Source organism: Diabrotica virgifera, chromosome 4 (genome assembly GCF_917563875.1).
Source record: "Diabrotica virgifera virgifera chromosome 4, PGI_DIABVI_V3a".
Lineage (NCBI taxonomy): Eukaryota > Metazoa > Arthropoda > Insecta > Coleoptera > Chrysomelidae > Diabrotica > Diabrotica virgifera.
The window spans coordinates 17,264,435-17,287,799 of record NC_065446.1 but is presented as its reverse complement, the minus strand read 5'-3'; the positions used below and the strand labels follow the sequence as shown (position 1 = coordinate 17,287,799).

General features: G+C 32.7%; 1 protein-coding gene across 1 annotated transcript in view; it reads right to left on the bottom strand.

Moving 5' to 3' along the window:
• Nucleotides 1-12,427: 12,427 nt before the first annotated feature.
• The window catches only part of LOC114335818 (post-GPI attachment to proteins factor 6), a 32,689-nt gene continuing 21,751 nt past the window's right edge, over nucleotides 12,428-23,365 (bottom strand). The window contains exon 5 of the mRNA XM_028286107.2: nucleotides 12,428-14,256. Within this exon, the coding sequence (XP_028141908.1) occupies nucleotides 13,592-14,256 (665 nt within the window). The 3' untranslated portion in view covers nucleotides 12,428-13,591. The remainder of the gene's footprint in view (nucleotides 14,257-23,365) is intronic.

The window sequence follows — 23,365 nt, the reverse complement described above, 5'->3', positions numbered from 1 at the left end:
AAGTGTTATTAAGAAAAGTTATTTGGAATTAAAAATTATGTTATAATATGCCATTATATTCTTCTAATTGAAAAAACTGAAATATTTTAAAATTTTTCTCAAATTACGGATACGAATGGATATCCTACGGATATCTTGTTTAAAAATAGTCAAAGAATTTTTTGCAATACACCATTTTAAAGTAGAGAAAATATACTTTTTTATTTCACAATGTATATACCTGAATGTACAAGAAAAAAAGTCATAATGAAAAATTCTAAAAATAATCATAAAAAATATCAAAAATCATAAAAGTATAAAATTTTGAAAAAGCATAACTTCCTTAAAAATAGTCGTACAACCTTATACAATAGACCATTTTACAGGTAATTGACTTTTATTTCTACTAAGTGTACCATTGTATATACCTAAAAATGCGTAGAAAAAAGTTACAGAACAATGTTTGCGAAATAATGGGAAAAATGGCCCAAAAATGCTGTAAGCGGCGAACTTTGAAAAATCCTATTTCGGAAACTATAAATCCTAGAGACCTCTACCAAACGTCATTTTAACGAGGTAGGATGGTAGTTATTTTTCGCTGAGGCAATGCCTATACCTATATCCCTGCGGAAAAAAGTTATGGGGCAAAAAACAAGATTGTTTTCTTTTGTGTTTTTTTCTTGTTATTCTTTTGAGTATATTTTTGTAAAAAAAAATATTTTTGACTTTAAAATGTGATATATCGATAGTAAATTTAACCTAAAACAATTTTCCTGTAGCCGTGTTTGTACTAAAAGTGCATAGAACTCATCCTAATTCACCCTGTGCCTAGGGACTAATTCACCCCTTTCTCAAAAACGCACCCATTTACATGGTAGCACTCCGCGGGTTTTTCAAATTTAGAGGTCCTTTGACCATATGAAATAATAAAATCCCATTAACGTTGTAGTTCCATTTAGCTCTCTTATTTTGAAGATAATCAATAGCCTAGTGATTACTTCCAGGAAATCAAAATCAGAATAGAAAAGGCTAGAGCAAATTTTAACAAAATGAGAAAAGTGCTCTGCACAAGAGATTTGAAGTGGGAGCTAATTAGGTTGGCTGAGAAAGATGAATAAAGAAATGGAAATCTTGAATATCGTCAAAACAAGAAAATTAGAATATCTCGGACATACACGTGGAAAGAGATACAACTTGCTCCAATTGATTATGCAGGGAAAGATTCAAAGAACAAGAAGCATAGGGAGACGCAGAATATCGTGGCTGCGCAACCTGAGAATGGTACGGATGTACATCAAATGAACTTTTCAGAGCAGCCGGCTTTCAAAGTCCGAATAACTATGATGATTGAAGGTTGTAAAAATAAGTCAAAAATAATCTAACGTTTTCTTAGTTTTTTTATTTCCTCAGTCCATAATTATATCAAGTATAATCGTCCAAAATGACGATTGTACCTTTCTTTGGTTGTCCGCTATGAGTATACGCCGCGCGTCGCCTGCGTACAGTATACAGGGTGAGTGGTGAGGAACGCGCCAACCTTTAAGACTGTATAATATACGTAATAATAATTAAAAATAACTCATATGATGTTATTCGATTTTTATTTGTTTCCGAGATACGGGGTGTTAAAATTTTTCTTACAAACTGACGATTTATTTATTGCTCTAAAATGGCTTGAGTTGTGCAAATGAAATTTGGTGGGTTTTAAGAAGTAGTTATTGCGCATTTTCTGACATACAATTAAGAATTTTATATTCACCATTGGCGCGCGTACGAGTAATAGTCTGAATTTTTTTGAAGATAAAAATGGTACGCCACTGAAATATTTCAAATTAAAAATCTTTCTTACATTCCTCGTTTAATTTGTGATAAAAATGTATCTTCCTTTTTTTTCATGCGACGCTTCGTTTTCATGCAAACAATAAAAAATCTTAACGCTTACAAAGTTTTCGACGAAGTTTCTGTATGAATGTGTAGAAATTTATTTCGAATACTTTCTAAGCGTTAAGATATTTTATTTTTTGCATGAAAACGAAGCGTCGTATGAACAAACGGGAAGATAGATTGTTTGTCAGAAATTGAACAAAGAATTGAAAAATAATTTTTAATTTGAAATATCTCAGTGGCGTACTATTTTATTTTCTTTAAAAATTTTTAGACCATTACCCGTACGCGCGCCAATGGTGAATATAAAATTGTTAATTGTGTATCAAAAAACGCGCAATAACTCTGTCTTAAAACCCACCACATTTCATTTGCACACCTCAACCGGTTTTAGAGCAATAAATAAATCGTCAGTTTGTAAGAAAAAATTTTAACACCCCATATCTCGAAAACAAATGAAAATCGAATAAAATAACATATGAGTTATTTTTAATTATTATTACGTATATTATACAGTCTTAAAGTTTGGCGCGTTCCTCACCACTCACCCTGTATAATTTCAAACAGTATTATTCTTTAAGGGCCGGTTGTTCGAACGCTAATCAACAATGATCATTATCAAATAATTAATTACTGTCAATGTCAATTGTTAAAAAATAATTAATTACAATTCTGAGACTATAATCAATTAATATAACAATAATTATTAACATAATTAATAATAAATCTCATAATTGTAATTAATTATGTTTTCAGCAACCCAAACAAAGTTGACATTGACAGTTTTGGTGACAGTAATTAAATATTTAATAATGATCATTGTTGATTAGCGTTCGAACAACCGGCCCTTAATCTGATAAACTAGTTCATCGCATTAAATGGTTAAAACCATCTCTAATGGCTTGATTACACGTAACGAGTACAATGGCGAGACAGCAAACTGTTACTAGGCCGAGAGTGGTGAGGGCGAGAGATGGTTTATACGTATTTGTCAATTTTCGAATTTGGAGGCGAGTCAGTTCAGTTTCGATTCACAAAAACAAGGAGTAGTGTACTTATGGATCATAAAGCTAACATTAAGAATATAGCAAACGGCTTATACAAGAATTGACGGATGTATTATGAGGAGATAAGCGTCTTTGGACTATAGACAATGGATTTTAAGAAGACCAAATCTTACTGCTCCCAATTTCTTCGATTCATTGATTTTATATTTCTTGCCTATATGTCAAATTTAAATTTTTTATTTTACTTGACTTCTTGAGTCTTAAAACCAACAATATTAATTTCTTCTACAATCGATACACATTATGCTGCATCCCGTTTTTGTTTATTTTTATACTCCAAAGATTTGAAATTTCATAGACCGGGTGTGACTTATACAACTGAACTAAACTTTATTGTCCTATCTGAGTTCCATTTGTTAGCTATTTTTAAAAATCACATTGAATAACACAAGTCGTCTCTTCTGATGAAGTGGTAATGTGCACAGTTACACAGCGAGTGTTGTTTACACATACCGAGTGGATTGGCGAGTATACGATTGAAGGGTGGCGGGACGAAGACTCGGCCTAGTAAATAGAACAAGATCCGAGTGACTGTCTCGCCATATGACTGGGTCGAGTGCTCGGCCAAGTACTCGTTAGTATGTTTATACCAAACGAGCACTCGGCCCAGAACACTCGTACGATCCTCGTTACGTGTAATCAAGGTTTAATGTTCAGTGACTGTCAGAGTAGTCGGTATCCTGTCCGTAGTCTGCATAGGGATTACGAACAGTCGATACGAATCGTATCCGCCATGTTTTCCCATAGCGCCTTACGGGAAAACATGGCGGATACGATTCGTATCGAGTGTTCGTAATCCCACCCCAGGTCCAGTTTTATGGTTGTTTGTGCTGCTGAAAGAGGCGATACAGAATCGACGCATTTAACGCTTACCTATAATATATGACTGATTAAAAAAGCATGCAATGTATGAAACATTAATTAGGGGGTGGGGGTATAAACAAAGATTCGAAACATTACATTACTTGGATAAGATGCTATATTTTCTACATCCCTGAGACTACAATATGTTACCGGTAATAGATTAATGCCTGGTTGCACCAACATATATTAAGCTTAAGACGTACCTTAAGCTTAAAAATAAACATAACTCCTTATGCTGTGGCCATACTAGCGTCTAATGCCTTTAATTATCGCATTAATTGGCATATTTTTAATGCAAATAATGCGATAATTGCTTGGTAATCAAGCGTAACCAAGCTACAGCTACATACTACCTAAATGAAAATGAATACACGAACCCTGTACCATTAAACAGGGGAGTCAAACAGGGAGCCACTCTATCACCCAAACTGTTGACCTTAGTTTTGGAGGACGTTTTTAAAAATCTAAATTGGATCTAATAATAAAACACTGAAAACGTTTGTTTTCTATACTTCCACAGAATTTATTATAACTAAGTGACTACAGCTGTTTCGGCAGAGTGCCTTTCTCAAGTGATATAGTTTACAATGTGTTTGCCTTTTTAAGTCTTCAACTGAAGAGGTTGAGGAGTGGGGAGCTGTTTGTCTCGAGTTGGTCATTCAGAATTATATCTATATTTTTCAGTTTATTAATTTCCATAGATTCTAAAAAAGATAGCTTAAGGCCTTTATTTTGAATATGCAGAATTTGAAACTCTTCATTGAAAGAATGATTATGATCTAGAAGGTGAAGTGCGTATGTAGAAGTGTCTGTTTTTCTATTGTTGAATGCCCTTTTGTGTTCTGCTATCCGTTTGTCAAAAGTTCTGCCAGTTTGACCGATGTACGTTTTAGAACAGTCACCACACGTTAGTTTGTACACACCACTCTGTAGTTGCTTTCTCGTTCGGCTTTTATTGTTCTTGATATATTTGCTTAAGTTGTTGTTAGTTCTGAAAGCTGGTGTTATTCCTTTCTTTTTTATGTATCTGGCTATTTTTGTTGTTATCTTGCCAGTATATGTGAGAGAGCAGAAGGTACTGGGTTCTTTCTGTGGTGGTAGATACACTAATTTCAGGGCTTTCTTTTGGAGTTTTTGGTTTAAAATTTTGTTAACTGTTTGTTCGTTATAGCCGTTGTTTACTGCTATTTGTTTAATGATGTTTAGTTCTATCTCGAAGTTATTTTTTGTCATGGGAATTTCTGTCAGTCTATGTATCATGCTATGGTAGGCTGCTAATTTGTGTTGTGTAGGATGGGATGATGAATTGTGTATAGTTGTGTCAGTATGGGTAGGTTTATGATATACGGAGAACTCATGTTTGTTGTGTAGTCTGGAAATCGTTACATCTAGAAAGTTTATGGAGTTATTCTGTTCTGTTTCTATTGTAAACTCAATATTATTATGAAGTGAATTAATATATGATAGAAATTGGTCAAGTTGTCTGTTAGTTCCTGTAAAGCATACTAGTATATCATCCACGTATCTCCACCAATATAAGAACTGTTTAATACGGGATGTTTAGAAATTGTTGTTTCAAGTTGGTTCATAAATATATCTGATAGCAATGGGCTTAGAGGATTACCCATAATAAGTCCTGCACTGTTGTTTGTATATATTTGATTATTGAATTCAAAATAGTCTTGATTTATGCAAATTTCAAGAAGGTGTAAAATTTCAGATGCAATGATCGGATTTGTACTATTATGGTCTAAAAGATTCTTAACTAAAACAAAAGTTTCTGTAGGAGGAACACTAGGATAAAGATTTTTTACGTCAAATGAAATTAGTCTGGAGTTGTTGGGCAATTGGAAATGTTGTATTTTATTAACTAGTCCTAGTGTATTTTTTACGGTGAATTTAGGTGAAAATTTAGTGTATTCTGTAATAATATCTGACAGTTTTTTTGAAAGTTTATAGGACGGAGCTGTATAAAAAGAAACTACAGGTCTTATTGGGTGGTCAGGTTTGTGTAGTTTAATAAAAGAGTATAATTTAGGAGGTTGTGGGTTCATAATGTTGAGGTATTTCTGTTCTGTTGGATTTAGTATTGATTTTGAATTTTCAATGGCTAGTTTAATTTGTTTTCGGTATTTTTCTGTGGGGTCTTTGTTTAGTTTTGTACTGTTTTGGTTAGTTAAAAATTCTAGCTCCCCACTCCTCAACCTCTTCAGTTGAAGACTTAAAAAGGCAAACACATTGTAAACTATATCACTTGAGAAAGGCACTCTGCCGAAACAGCTGTAGTCACTTAGTTATAATAAATTCTGTGGAAGTATAGAAAACAAACGTTTTCAGTGTTTTATTATTAGATAAAATGAACTTCCATCAAGTAACGGTCGAATCCATCAATGATCTAAATTGGAAATATAAGGGAATAAACATCAATGGCCGCTACCTCAGTAATCTACGATTTGCGGATGACATAATCCTGATAGCTACTGACCTACAAGAACTGCAAACAATGCTTTCAGAACTACACACAGAATCTTCTAAAATAGGACTGAAAATGAATTTAAACAAAACAAAAGTCATGCACTCCGAAGAAACGATGACAATAATAAACAACAAAGTTATAGAAAAAGTTGAAGAATATATATACTTAGGACAAAAAATAATACTAAATAGGGAAATTCAAACGGAAGAAATAAAAAGAAGAAGAAAGTTAGCATGGGCAGCATTCGGCAAACTGAACTATATACTCAGAAATCAGCAAATTCAACTAAATCTTAGATCTAAAGTTTTTGATGCATGCATTATTCCGATATTAACATATGGGGCACAAACATGGACAATCACAAAAAAGAATATGAACATACTCAGAGTCACTCAACACGCGATGGAAAGAGCAATGCTTGGCATATCACTTAAGGACAGAAAAACAAACACATGGATAAGACAGAAAACCAAAGTCACCGATGTGGTACAAAAATCACTAAAATTGAAATGGGAATACGCTGGATAAGTAGCAGGAGCGATCTAAATAAATGGCACAGAACAATTCTAACCTGGAGACCATACGAACACAAATGACCCAGAGGCAGGCCTCCTATGAGATGGACAGATGATCTGAAACGAACTGCCGGGAAAAATTGGCTACAAGTAGCATACAACAAAAAACAATGGAAAGGAAGACTTGAAGAGGCTTATGTTCAGATGTGGACGTGAATGGCTAGACGAAGAAGAAGAAGAAGAAGAATGCGATAATTAACGACATGAGACGCTAGCGTCGCCCCAGCATTAAAAGGTTTGTTCGAACACAACGAGAAACCGTCCATGTAACGATCACCGTCCTGCGCAGTACCATGGAACGTACTATTTCGTGCGCATGGAACCCATGGAACGTTAATTATCTAGTGATCGTTACATGACGGTTCATCGTCGTGTTGGAACAAACCTAAAGTATAAACTAAGCTGGGCTAAGCTGGAGCTTAAGATCTATTGGTGTAACCGGGCATTAGAGAGAAACTAGATTTTCTATAAATAAATAACACGAGGTTTCCGATGGTAAAACTAGGTTGAGTTGCCAAATAGAAATTTACATTATTTAAGGCATAATTAACACTAAAAAAAACAAAACAAAATATGTAAAAAATACGCTAGCGACCACTTAAGGGTTAATGTCAACTGAAGCGTTGTTTACACCACAAAAGCCCTCCGCGCATAGCTCACGTCTAGTGCTATTCTAGTGTAGTCACTGAAGGTTTTCACCTCCGATTTCGTTGAACCTCCATCGATTTTCATGAAAATTGGTGAGTAATTAGTGGATACCTCAAGGAACAAAGGTGACATAATGCCAACTTGCGCTTTTACCCTGGGGGTGGATGCCACCCCTTCTCAAAGGTGAAAATTATTTTATTAAAAGGAATGCCATAAGTCGATAGAGGGATAAATTATAAGCAAAATTTGTTAGATAATGTTATTAAAATAAATCAACACTTTTTGAGTTATTAAAGACCAAAGATTTTATTTTTTCTTAAAAATGTGCAGGTTTTAAATCGGTTTTTCACGTATAAATCAAAAACTATAGTATTTTTACTACAAAAACGTTATTACGTAGGTCAAAATTTTTGACGTAAGAGAACTGTCAAAACATTAGAATGTGACTTTTCATTATTGTCATGTTTATTATAAACACGGCAATAATGAAAAGTCACATTCTAATGTTTTGACAGTTCTCTTACGTCAAAAATTTTGACCTACGTAATAACGTTTTTGTAGTAAAAATACTATATAAGCTTTTACAAAAAAGTTGTTATTACTGAAATTGAAGAAAATAAAAAATTGAATACATTGCTCACATAAAGAACTAAACTAATGTTAGATAAAAGTGAATTATTGGCAATTGAATGTGTATTTTTTTCGAAGAGTACTCAAATCTAAGTATTCAAGCTTAAATAATGGGAAAACGATGCAATGTATAAAATATTCCTGCTAAACATTTGTCAAAGAACTTCAGAATACCTATCAAATGAGCTTCAGAACAAGGTAATAGCGTCAAAATTAAGTAAGTTATAATGAAAATAAAAGAACCGTTTCGAATTTTTTAGGAAAAAGGAAAAATGAAACATACGCCATTTCCACAAAAATTAAAATTTATAGTAATCCTTACAAGAACTTCTTTATATTAGCATAAGTAATGTTTTCGATTATTTCATTCATAGGAGATTCTGACCAATAGAAAGCTACAAAAATCTAACTTAAATTGATAATTTTTAATAATTTCCCGTCGTCAAGTATATTACGTCAGATGCCCTTCGTTGCTATGAAAACATACATTCAGTGACATTAATGACAATTAATGTTTTAAAAATTATAAAAGTGATGACTTTCAACCGTAAAATATTTATAACAACTGTGTGTTTAATTGTACTAATTTGTACTTACATAAATAAATTACAATAAAATTTTGGTTTTTAAGTTTTATTCATGAAATAATCGCAACAAATTGCACTCGATCTCTAAAATTAATACAGAATTTTTGCCCTCGTGACACTTTGACATAATTTCACTCGCCTTCGGCTCGTGAAATTAAAACTGTCAAAGTGTCACTTGAAAAAAATTCAATAATTTTAGAGCTCTTGTGCAATTACTACTGATAATTTTGACCGGTTTAGAATGCATATTCTTGAAAAAAAGATGTAATTTAAAAAAATCATAATTTTTAAAATTATTGTAATTCTCATATTCTTTTGATAATAATCCAAAAATACTCAACATACGTAAACAATTATATATAACCAAGTTTTAGTTTTTTCTGTGCCAAATGTTTTACCTGTTTTACTATTTCTATAGTGTAAAAAATAACCGAGCTAGAAACGTTTAAATCTTAAATTTTGCTGTGGGAACCATGTAACCGGGACCATTTAACCTTTTATTTCTAAAAAAGTAAGGGGTTTAAACGATTAGGTTCAACGCGCTTAAATAGCACTTGAAATTATCTTTTAAACAGTTTTTAGATGAACCTGATATCGTAAACACGAACGGAGTTATTAAAAAAAACAATAACATTTTTTGGAAAAATTTTTAAAAGATAAATTTTGAAAAAATTTTGGAGCATAAATTTTAACGCTATCAATATGTTCGGGGGCTCATTTGATAGATATTTTTAAGTACTTTGACAAATGTTTAATAAGTTTATGTTATAAAATGCATCAATGTCCCGTTATTTCAGCTTGAATACTTAGAGTTTTTTACTCGCCGAAAAAAATATACATTCAATTACCTATAACTCACTTTTAGTTAGCATTAAAAGGTTTTTCGAGTAAGAGGTTTATTTCATTTTTTATTACCTTCAATTTTAATAATTATAACTTTTTTTATAAAAACTTACACTTTTTGAGTTATTGATGAAAAATTGGTTAAAAACATGCATTTTTCTCACGAAAAATTAAAATATTTGATATTTAATAACTTAAAATGTTTTGATTTATTTTAAAAACTTTATAAAACAAATTTTGCTTGAAATTTGTCCCTCCATCGAATTATGGGGTTATTTTTAATAAAATAATTTTCACCCCTGAGAAAGGGTGACATCCACCCCCAGGGTAAAAGCGCAAGTTGGCACCATGTCACCTTTGTTCCTTGAGACATCCTCTAACCACTTACCAATTTTCATGCAAATCGATGGAGGTTCAACGAAATCGGAGGTAATAGCTCATATCCACCTTCAGTGACTCCACTATTCTGGGCATGCAGTACTCGCATGCAAAAGTGTATAGAATGTAACGAAGAGTATTTTGAACATCAAAAGGCATTTAATATTCTTGTTTTCTGCTAGTACGAAGTTAAAGTAACAATCTTCTTATATTTGTAAAAACTATTTAATTGTCAAGCAATATATTGTAGTTTTAAACATTCAGTCACTTCGTTAGTACAAACAAATGGACAAGAAGTAATATTAGGAATGAACTTCAGTAAAAGCATTAGGTACGCTTAATAGAAAATTAAGCTAAATTGAAAATGGAAAGTATAGATAAAAAATGGTAATATTCAAAATATTACCCAAAATGTTAAATTATAAACTGAAGTGCATAGAAATCGGCCCACTTAAAATTTTTTTCATTTTTTATGCCTAATATTTCCTAAACCTGTTGGCCAATTTAAGTGATTTTTTGAACATGTTATAGCCTGATTTTTAGTAATACCACTCTTAATATTATTGTTGCTAAACGGGTAAATTTTCATTGCATACCGGGTGTACCAATCAAACTGTGTTTTTTTCTCAAAGTTTGCATCACCCTGTGGAATATTGTAAGATTTATAAAATACTGCCCAATTAAACTAAATTAACTGACTAAATTAAAACCCAACTGTAGCATTATGTTTTCTCAACATTATGTTTTTTAATTCATTTGCTAAGTTGGACCATAAAAAAGTTAGGTACTTTAATAACTAGCCACGTAATATGAACCGTATGTGCACCAATGGTGAATATCGATGTCCTGAAGCAATACTTCGTAAGTGCATCTGTCCAAATGTGTGGTTTTTAGCAAAAAACTTTTTATCGACAGCCTAGAAGCAATACCTCGTAAGTACCAAAAAAAATCACGCTTTAGGCGCCCCAATACTGATATACACCTTTTCTACCAATCACCAGACTGGTAAACTTTGCGCCTTTATACTTTTGGTGAATGGTAGAAAAGGTTTATATTAATACTGCGGCGCCAGAAGCGTGATTTTTTAATTTTTGGTACTTACGAGGCATTGCTTTTAAGTGATCGATATAAAATTCTTAAACGTATTTCAAAAAATGCGCAATAACTACGTCTTAGCCACCAAATTTCATTTGCAGATCTTAACCGGTTTTAGAGCAATAAATAAATCGTGAGTTTGTAAGAAAAATTTCAACACCCCCTATCTCAGAAACGAAAAATTTGCGGACATACGATTATAAAGCAAACTGTCATTATTTTTTCATGCAGAATTACCCCTTAAAGTCTGCCATACTTATTTAAAAACACTCTGTATTGATGAAAAACATGGCTAGTTGTTCTTGCTAACCTTCTTGTTGACCTAACTTTTTTATGGTCCAACATAAGCGAATGGATCTAAAAACAGAATGTTAAGAAAACCTGAGGCTATAGTTGGGTTTTAATTTCAGTATTTTATTAATGCTAGGATATTCCACAGGATGTTGCGAACTTTGAGAAAAAAAAACAGAGTTTGATTCGTACACCCGGTAAGTACACAATGACAATTTATCTGTTTAGCCACAATATTACTACACCGACATTGTTAAAGAATGCGGCTATAACATATTAAAAAAATCACTTAAATCGGACAACGGGTTTAGGAAATTCGAGACATCAAAAATGACCAAATTTTTAAGTGGGTCGATTTCTATGCACTTTAGTTTACAGATGAGTCCAGAGTTCTTTACCCGTGCGTCATTAATATATGGCGAAATAAAACACACTTTTTATCTAGCATCATTGTCTTCCACGCATTAAACTAAAGACAAACAGATACCGCCTGTTAAGTAAAGACACATGTTATTTTTATAAACGCTCTAGAGTCAGTACATATTGAAAAGAGATGGGTACAAAAAAGACGCTTGAGGACGTATTCAGATTTATTTACAGAAGTATTTACTTGTCACTGTCAGTTTGTTGGATTTTTTGCTGTTTTATTTATCCTGTTTTTGCATTTAGAAGTTATTTATAAGAAGAGTTGAAAGACTGATAAGCTTGTACACACTAGAATGAATGAAGGAAGTGAAAATATAGTATGTCAAAGTGTGTAAATAATTTATTTTTTTAGATGAGCGCTTTTGACATAAACGTCATCATCGGAGCTAATGCTACAATAAAAAAAGAAATCTTGTAAGAAAAAGAAGTACAAAACTCATTTTTTACTTACGTCAATTAGTAAAAAGTACCGCTACATTGAGGCATATGCGTGAGCATCCTAAGAATATAAGCAAATTTATATTTATATTTTTAAGATGCTCACGCAGATGCTTCAATGTAGCGGTACTTTTTACTAATTGACTTAAGTAAAAAAAGAGTTTTGTACTTTTTTTTCTTACAAGATTTCTTTTTTTATTGTAGCATTGGCTCCTATGATGAGGTTTGTGTCTAAAGCGCTCAGCTAAAGAAATAAATTATTTACATACTTTGACATACTATATTTTCACTTTCTTCATTATTTATATTAAACCAACAGTTGTTTTCACAACTAATTTTATACTGGAGTTTGAAGTTTTATGGTAAGTGTATTTTATTTTGCTATTAATTTACATACAAAGTTAACCTCATTCACAGTTGTTAACCTTTAACTACCCGCGCATCAAGTTATAACATAACTACACGCGTGGCGTACTTTGTACGCCACAAGAAAATACACTTAAAAACAGCGGATTTGTTTAATTTTTTTTTTAAATACACTTAGTTGTTTGTTATAAACCTTATTCGACATCAGTGAATACTTGGAGTTCCTTTTCAGTAAGCCAATTGGGATTTATAACTTGAATCATGGAATAATTGGATTTTATGATAAATAAAATTACTAATAAAATTTTTTTTTAAATGTGATTTTTTACAGGAGAAAAAGTATTGTTTACAAAGAAAAATATATTTTTTGCCATAATGACTAAAAAACAATTAAAATATGTACTTATATTACGACTTATAGTAATATAATCCTGGGGTATATTGTCCACCACCGGAAACAACAAATAATAAAATGTAAATTACGAACTTTCCAGAACGCCGATTATAAGGAAACTAAAACCAAATTGTAAAGCACATTCCAGTGATAGGTTAGAAAAATAAGCAAGTAGAATTCTTATATCTGGCGTACAATATACGCCAGCGCGTGTAGTTAAAGGTTAAGGAATGGTTTTGTTTAAATTTCCGTAAAAGTGAAATAAATAACAAAAAGAAAATATTTTATTTTCAAATATTTATATTATAACAAATATTTAACATCACTAATGATATTAAAAGAATTTATTAAGCTACCTCAAATGTAGCTGTAATTCTGCACCAAAATTTTAAATTCTATTTATTTTATAACGTCAAATTTTATAATATAATCCGTGATCGGAATCATACCCACTTTCTGTCACTTGTTGTGGCGTGGAATAGATTTCCGACGTATTTCGTATGCTTTAAGTGATGACGCACGGGTAAAGACTCATGTACTCAAGTGTAGTTGCGGTTAGTTGGGTAACTCCGTTTCCCGTTATGTCTTTTGTATTTTTAAATTCCATAAATTCTTAAATAAATCAGTGCTAGTTTTTAGAAAACAAGTTTTTAAAGAATCACTTCAGGCAGGAATGTATTCGGTTTAGGTAATATTATTATTAAAGCCACAGCCATCAACACGTGCCACGCACTATGCAAATACTTGTAGTTAGCTTCCGTTTGTAAAAACGCATAACAAACCAACCCTACCGTTACAACTGCCACACCGATCGGTATCTTATAATACAAGTAATTTCTATTGGCAAATCTCTGTTTTACTTTGCGGTACTTGAAGATCCAACTGACAATTATTATCAACAAACCTGTAATAACGGGTAATGCAAAAACCCATAACGAAGTCTTGTTAATGGTAGTACAAAACGCTAGTACTATCGCTCCCACCATGTGGCACATAGAGGTTAGTAACTGCGGTAGGTCTGCTATAGCGATGAGTGTTACCCATATGGCTAAGATGGCGCAGAAGAAATCTCCGAACTGTAGAGCTGAAAGACGAACCAGGCAGAAGTTGATCAAATTCTCTCCCGCGTCACAGGCATGGTAGAACGTAGAAAAGAAGCAGATGAAGAAGTAGGTGACTGCTTCGATGTAGTATTTGCGTCTAAAGGCTACATAGACTGCTGGTAAAAAGACTAAATTGCTCAGTACTAATAGTAAAAGTTCAATTACTACCATATAATAGGGAGTCGCTTGAGAATTGTCAGAACAATCCCAACCTAAAAAAGAAAAAATTACTAAACTTCTTCTCAGAGGCATCTTTCAGTGCGTCACAGCTTTTCGATTTTTTTCTAACGCATTAAGTTGGAAGTGACAAAAAAAAGGTACGTCCGTGATTAAAATCATTTGTAACATTTATTCTAGTTGTTGATAGATGGCGCTATAATCGAACAAAAAATGATTTATGTCTTACCTATATGACAATAATCTGTACAATATATAAGACTATACAAATCAAAGAACATACCTTTTTATAAATGAAATAAACACAATTGCTTTGTTTTTATACCAAATTACGATTAGGTACGATTCTGAACTGTCAGATTTAACTAAAATGTCATGCTATGATTCTCTACATTCTTAAAATCATATATTACGTCATTAATGACACACTGAAAGACTGAGAAGAACTTGAAATTATAATCGTATAAATATTATTATGTAATAGGTAAATAATGGGTAAATACCTAAATCCTTTTTTTTCGATTATAGCGCCACCTATCAATAACTGGAATAAATGTTAAAAATGTGTATGTATCACGGACGCGCCTTTTTTTCTGTCACTTGTATCACACTGACAAAAGCCAATGAGAAGCACCATAAATTATTTAAGATTGAACATAACTCCATTGTTTTTTATTGAAGTTATACTTATTAAGGCGCGATTGGGAGTGAATTTTTATTATCCTGGGCGCATGCGCACACAAGTATGGAGTCCGTTGCTAATGCCTGGTTGCACCAACATAACTTAAGCTTAAGACGTGCCTTAAGCTCAGCTTACTAAACATACGCGTTCCACGATTGAGTCTTAGATCAATTTTCAGCTTGCCACAATGGCAACGTGCATTGCATCTTTAACTTCGTCTCAGTTAAAACGTGCTTAGTTAAAAATCGAAAATTATGGATCTATAAGCTGAGCTTAGCTAAGCTAGAGCTTAAAATTTGTTGGTCCAACCAGGCATTAATCTTTCAAGTTATGTGTGTATCAGTGCAAAAAAGGTGTGGAAAGAATATGTTAGTGTTTTTTTTTTTTTTTTTCTACAGACTACAGATCGAGAGTTCCAGGGTTCAAATGAGGCAATTGCTGTTCCTTTTTTTTATTTTTGGTATTGTTTTAATAAAAAATTTTGAAAAGTGATAAGTATTAAAATTAGTTTAGTATTTAAATAAAATAAAAATAAACTGTTTAAAATATAAACAAACTAAGTTATCAATCGAAGTAGCGCAGAAAACGACAATAAATATCGCCTCCATACCACCAGATTGACAACAGGTGGAATACTTTCTTTGGTTTTGTTTAAAATATATTTATTTCGTTGAAATCATATAATAGAAGTATGCTTTCTCTCATGAGGATCTTTCTGTGCGTCACAGTTTTTCGATTTCATTCTAACGCATTAAATTGTATGTGACAGAAAAAAACGCACGTCGGTGATTACATTTCGTCGGTGACATTTATAACATTTATTCTAGTTGTCAATGGATGGCGCTATAACCGAAAATAAAATAATTTGCGAATTATATAATATATCTACGAATATAATCTGAACAATTTATAAGACTATACAAATCAAAGAAAATACCATTTTATAAATGCAATAAACGCAATTGATTTGTTTTTATGCCAAATTGCAAAAAAAATGTGACAACTGTCAGATTTAACTAAAATGTCATGTCACTAAAATGTATATGATCACGGACTTATCTTTTTTTCTATCATTTGTGACGCACTGAAAAATGCTCATGAAAAGAAGCATATAACTTCTTACGTGCGTCCAAAGTATACACACATTCTTTTTTTAAGTTAAAGTATTAATTAATGAAACATTAGAAATGCACACTTTTCCAATTTTCGCAAATCAATTATTTGGTGATAAAAAATCATATATATAATAAGGATGGTGAGTAAGCGAGTACAACTATACATTATAGACAAGGAAACTCATTGGCAAAAACTTACAAAGTGAATGTGAACAAAATAAAAGTATTCACATTCACTTTGCGAGTTTTTGCCACTGATTTTCCCTGTCTATAGTTATACAGGTTGTCCCAAAAGTAGCGGAACGATCGAATACTTCGCGAAATGAACATCGGATCGAAAAACTAAAAAATACGTTTTCAATATTTTTCAAAATCTATCGAATGGCGCCAATCACGACCCCCCCCCCTACCCACATAAATTTATTATTAGCTAACTAAACAGCATTATTAGAAATTCCCGAAACAGGTCGATTTTTGATTTTAATTTATGATTTTTTGGCATAATATACAGGGTGGTCCTTAAGTAATTGTACAAAAATAAACCGTAGATTATACATTCTAAAATATTACGATTTAACCCAACTTACTTTAATAAAATGTTGATATTAAGAAAGATACAGGGTGGTAAAATTAAACTTTTTTTTTATTTATTATTGAATATTTCCTGACAGGTATGAGATAACAACATGAAATTTGGTACGTGGGGGTTTTTTGGGCCGAGAAAACTAAATTCCCTACCAAAAATTATGTATTGCCCAGAGGGCGCCACATACGCCTTTCAGCACTCATTTATTACGTTCAGTTTTTTTATCCCTCACTCTGTATAATTTTGACATTAAAATTTTTATTCTCCTATTGGTTTTACTTAAAAAAGGTATACTTTCAACCGTTTTGGAGATAAACGCATTTTTAATCTGCGATACACCATCATTTTTAGCATAATATCATTGTAGTTACACCCGAAAAATAACTTAAAGCCATAATAATTGTGCCAGTTCGCAAATTTATGTCATTGCATCGCAAATTCCATTTGAAGAAATTTACGATACATTTTTGGAAAATTTTATGGTTTTAAGTTATTTTTCGGGTGTAACTACAATGATATTATGCTAAAAATGATGGTGTATCGCAGTATCGCAGATTTAAAATGCGTTTATCTCGAAAACGGTTGAGTTTAGGGAGATGAAAGAAGTATACCTTTTTTAAGTAAAACTAATAGGAGAATAAAAATTTTAATGTCAAAATTATACAGAGTGAGGGATAAAAAAAATTGAACGTAATAAATGAGTGCTAAAAGGCGTATGTCGCGCCCTCTGGCAATACATAATTTTTGGTAGGGAATTTAGTTTTCTCGACACAAAAAACCCACACATACCAAATTTCATGTTGTTATCTCATACCTGTCAGGAAATATTAAATACTAAATAAAAAAAAAATTAATTTTACCACCCTATATCCTTCTTAATATCAACATTTTATTAAAGTAAGTTGGGTTAAATCGTAATATTTTAGAGTGTAGAATCTACTGTTTCTTTTTGTACAATTACTTAAGGACCACCCTGTATATATCATACTAGTGACATCATCCGTCTGGAGGCGATGACGTAATCATTGATTTTTTAAATGAGAATATGGGTCGTGTGCTAGCTCATTTGAAAGGTAATTCAATTCTCTTTAAACAAAGACACAAAAAGAAGAATGTGCGTAATTTATTTAATTCAAAATACATTTTACTGCTGTCAGAAAACAGAAATAAAATGTTTATTTGGCTAATAAACATTGCTTTTGGCTTGAATTAAATGTTTAAACTGACAAAAGGCAGGTGGGTGGCAACTTGAACATTGAATTTAAGCGAAAATTAATGTTTATTTGTCAAATAAACTGTTTTACCTTTGAACTGCAATTCATCACTTATTTTACACAGAATTGTTTGGAAACTACAGTTCTTAATAAAAACATAGTCTACATTTGAGTTTAAATCATCACGAAAGAAAATTATCTTCCCGGTCAACATTTTTATGAACTCAGAGCCCACAGATAATTAAATTCACGCCTGGTAACATTTTCGGTAGTCTAAATTTAATCTGTTCAAATAGGACAACGATCATTAAGCAAATTGATTACAATTATGGAAAGTTTACAAACAAGATTTAATGAAATAACTATATTTAACATATACAGGAAAATTAAAGAAGCACCTGGCATATACAAGAACGAAGGTATTAGAAACATAATGGACAAAAATAACAAAAAAATAACTGAAAGTACAGAGAAAATAAATACACTTGCGCGCAAAAAATCAACTCACTCGAAGAATAATTGTAGTTTATGCCTAGTAATTTTATGTTGTGTATTATGCAAATTGGCATCGTGTTGTAAAATTTGCCTACTTCTGGATGGCATAGAGAATGCAGCAAATATTGTAACGGGCATGTTCTACGCAATGTAGACGTCTATGAATTTGCCGGTGGTGGTGGTGGTCTCAGTCGCTTTTCAAACGTTGACGTTTATGAACAATTCGAAGTACAGTAAGTGAATATTTTAGAAATTGATACCTCATCAGAGAAGGCGGTCCAGGTAACTGCGGTATTATGAGTGAGCTATAGTCAGAGGACTGTCGCCCGTCGCCTACTTATGACGCAGTCTCAATGGCATACCATTGCTACCAGGAGACCGGTAGCTACAGTCGACGACCAGGTTAGAGTCGGCAATGTGTAACGACAGAGAGGGTCGATCGATTCATTGTCCTGAGTGACATGCGGAATAGGCACGCGACAGGAATTGAGCTTCAATAATCCTTGAGGAATGTACGACGTGTCATAGTCACTCAGTGGACCGTTAGGAGAAGACTTTCAGAAGGCTGCCACTTCGACTCTCAGACACAAGTCCCAAATTGAACGCACGTCAGAAACAAGCTCAACTTCAATTTGTCCGAGAAGACGTCAATTGCAACTTTCGCCAATAGAGCGCAGTTTTATTATCTGATGAGAGTCGAATGTGCTTGTATAGTAATGACAAAAGACGGCGCATCTATCGGAAGCCTGGAGAGCGACTTGTACAGTGCTGCAGTGTCGAAACAGTGAACTATTGAGGTGGTTTGTGTATTTTTGGGGTGGTATATCATTTTGGGAGGAGACCGGAAGGCGGGAAAGAAATGGGTAAAAGATGGATAGGTGATACCAAAGTCCGACGCAGTTATAGGGCATAACGAGAAGAAGAAGATATCTTTTTGGGGTGGTATATCTCTAAAGAAAAAACAGAGTTTTTGTTCGTGTCCGGTGGTGGTCGCAGAGGGGGTTTGACAACGGATCGTTACATTACTGATATTTTCCAAGACTATGTTGATTTCTTATTATTTTATTGTATATTGTTAAATATTTATTATTGTAAGTCAATTGTATTAATAAACCAACATTTTTGGTTAACCTTGTAGAAATAAATATTCAAATAATTGAATCTTTGCAAAGCTGGTTAGGAGATCTTTTAAATGAGGTAACCCGTGACCTCGGATTGTATTGAAAAAAATCTTTGATTACGTCATTACGCCAACACTGATGACGTAATGTCCAACACATATAATATATTATATTATGTTGAATGATCATCAATTGATTAGGTCGTTAAAAGCATCTGCACAGACAATGGGACTAAATATAAATGTTCAAAAGACCAAATATATGTGTTGTACTAGGTCAAGCAACCCGAAAGCTACAAAAATAATAACTGAAGACCTAGAACTGGAAGATGTCGACACCTTCATATTTTAGGCTCGCTGCTAACTAAACATAAAAACGTCAGTGAAGAAATTAAAAAAAGAATAGAGCTCCCCGATAAGTGTTACTTGGGCTTAAGAAGACAGATGGCCTCAAAAATACCTCGAAAAATTAAATTGACTGTCTACAAATCACTAATAAGACCAGTGCTAACAACTTACTTACTTACTTAGTCCTAAGCCTTTCTACCTTTAGGTGTAAGGCTGGTGGAGTTGAGTTTGGCATTGTAGTCTCCATGCTTTCCGATCTTGCGTTAGGTTTCTTGCACTTTCCAATGTCAATCCCTTCTTCTCGACTTCTTTCCTGATTTCATCTACCCACATAACTCTTGGTCTTCCTCTTTTGTTTTTCCCCTGCACTCTCGTTTCGAACACTCGTTTTGTAAGCCTCTCGTTCGACATTCTACACACGTGCCCGAACCATCTTAGTTGTCCCTCCACTATTTTTTCATTGATTGGTTCCAGTTTTAGGTTTTGTCTAATTGTTTCGTTTCGTATTTTGTCTGTCCTCTATCTGTTTGCTATTTTCCTCAGGAATCTCATTTCCATAGCATTGACTCTGGATTTTTGTCTCCCCGTCAATGTCCATGTCTCGCTGCTATACATGATTGTTGGTCTAACTACTGATTTAACGACTGCCGTTTTTACTTTCTCCGGTATCTCTTTTTTCCCCAAAAATGTTGTTTTCATAACGTTAAATAAGCTTCCTGTTCGTCCCATTCTCTCGTTTATTTCCATGTCTTGTTTACCATTTGCTTCGATTATTACTCCTAGGTATTTAAAATATTCCACTTGCTCTAGTTGTTTCCCGTCTAATTCTATTGCGTGTGTATTCCTCGTATTTGAAATTATCATTGTTTTTGTTTTCTCTGTATTAATTTTCATATTTATGTTTGATAGTTCTTCTTCTAGAATTTCAAGATTGTTCTGTAAGTCTTCTCTGGTTTCTGCTATCAATACCATGTCGTCTGCAAATAGTAGCTCCGATAGTTGAGTCCATTTCATTTGCCAGTATCCTAATGTTAGTTTTTTCATTCTTCTCTTGGCTTTCTTTATCTCTTCATCCAGTACCACTGAGAACCAGTGCTAACAAATGGTTCAGAAACTTGGTCACACTTGCACAAAATGACCAAGAACTGCTCATACGTTTTGAGCGAAAAATCCTAAGAATATATGGAGGGAAAAAAGAACAAGGTTTGTGGCGCAGGCGTTACAACTTTGAATTGTATAGAAGTTTTGGAGAACCTGACGTTGTAAAATTCATTACGGTAGCACGCCTTAGATGAATAGGGCATGTAATCAGGCAGAAGAAAGATGCCATAGTCAGAAAAGTTTTTGACCGAAGAGGGCCGATAGGACAACGAACAAGAGGAAGACCGAGACTTAGGTACCAGATACCTTAGAAAACAATTTAAAATCTATTGGAATTAGAGCTTGGAGAATAGTTGCCAGAGACAGCGGAGACAAAGGGTTGTTCTGAAGAAGGCCTTGGCTCATAAAGAGCTAAAACGACATTGATGATGATGATGTGTGTGTGTGTGTGAGTGAAAAAATGGCTTGGATGCGAGTCCGTTAGCCACAGATTTTTGAAGTTATACTTCTTTACGGGCGTAATGACGGTGAAATTTTATATGGTAAAACCTAGCGACCGGGCGCATGCGCATTATAACTTTGTTCTGATTGGATGTTCAAATGACATGACAAAAATTATCCAATATGGCAGCTGTGGCACAGCTGTGGGACTGTGGTTTGGTTATAATGTATGCTTGTTGCGTTTTAAAATTTGTAGGAAGAGAAACAACAAACAAAAAGTTAGTTAATGGTTATACTGCCTTTTTAAATAGTTTTCATATTATATTTTTGGACTTATTTACATAGAAGAGATGATTGTTGCATGCCAATGTGAAAGCTCATCAAACTGTGACTAGTATGCCTGCCGCAGATCTCGCTTATTCAAAGCTAAAGAATCTTTGACTGGTAAGTGTTTTATAAATAGTTGATCAAATTTTGTTATGATATTTGAACATAGCCACTTTGCACGACGCAAGTGATTGCGAAATTTATTAGTCGTTATACGGGCTCCGATACCTACCTTGAACCTACCAAAATACATAAGTAGTATGTAATACTATTATTTACATAATTTGATTACCATCAAAATGTCTATCAATATTCACCTAATATATTGTTTTCTTACTCTATGTTTTGTTGTATTTTTTCAATTCTAAATCATTTCAATTCAAAATCAAAATAATTTGATTTACATAAGTTAAAAATGTCAAAAGGTTAATCTGTTTAGTTAGACGATCTTCGCACATAATGACAAGCTGTCTCTGTGGCGAAGTTTTAATGCGAGTGAATCCCAATACAACGCAAATACCAGCCGCGTGGTAAGTTGGTTCGAATCCCAATAGAAACTTTTATTTTTTTTATTTTTTTTTATACATTTTATGATTGTAAGTATATTTATTATATAATTTTATTTTCAGAAAATACGTATTTAGTTAAAAATTTTTCCGACAATTAATGTTCAGAAATCATTTGTGGCATTTTTAATGTGTTTGTGTGTGTTTTATTTTTTTATTATTTTAATTTTTGGCACTATTTTAATAAAAATGTTTGAGAAGTAGTAAGTATAAATTAATTTAATATTTAAATAAAATATAAATAAAAAGTATATTAATTTCGTTTATAATCATATAATCATATAATAGAAGTATAACTTCTTACGTGCGTACAAAGTACACACACATTCTTTTTTTATTTTATTTTTACCTCAATTTATTAGTTTTGTTATATTTATACGTATTTCTCTTAAATGATTATATTCGTTTCTTTCAAGTAGTTTATGAGTAATTTAAATATTTCCATTTTATAACAACTTAGTAGATATTCTATACTAATTGGAAAATGAACTTGTGTTTGTCGTAAATTGTAATATAATTGATTTATATATCTCTCGTTAATTTTGCATTCCAAGAAAATATGGTTTAAATCTCTAATCGAAACATTATCACAAAAACATACTGATGAATTAATTATTCCTAATTTGTGCAGATGTGCCTCATATTTCCCGTGTCGAGTTTTTAATCTGACGATAGTAGAAATATCTTGCTTTGGCAGGTTATATTTAAATATGTATTCAGGTGGCGGAGGAAGTTCTTGATGTAAAGAAAAATATAAATTTTTTGACATGTAATATTTTTCCATTCTTTTTTCCATATTTTATTTATTCTAACTTTGACGTCATTTATTACATCTGTCGATAAGATGTGAGTTAGTATCTCACCTTTTTTTATTGCATCTTTGGCCAACTCATCCACTCTCTCATTACCCAGTATACCGGCATGCCCTTTTGCCCATATAAATACTACTTCTTCCACTTTAGACAAATTATTTTTTATATTACATAAAATTTTTGATTTGTATGAACTAAAATCAGTATTTTCAATTGCATATATTGCAAATCTGGAGTCTGTTATTATCACAGCTTTTTCAATATTATTCTCTTTGATCCATTCTAGAGCTTTTTCGATGGCTATAATCTCAGCTATAAAAATACTACTAATACTAGA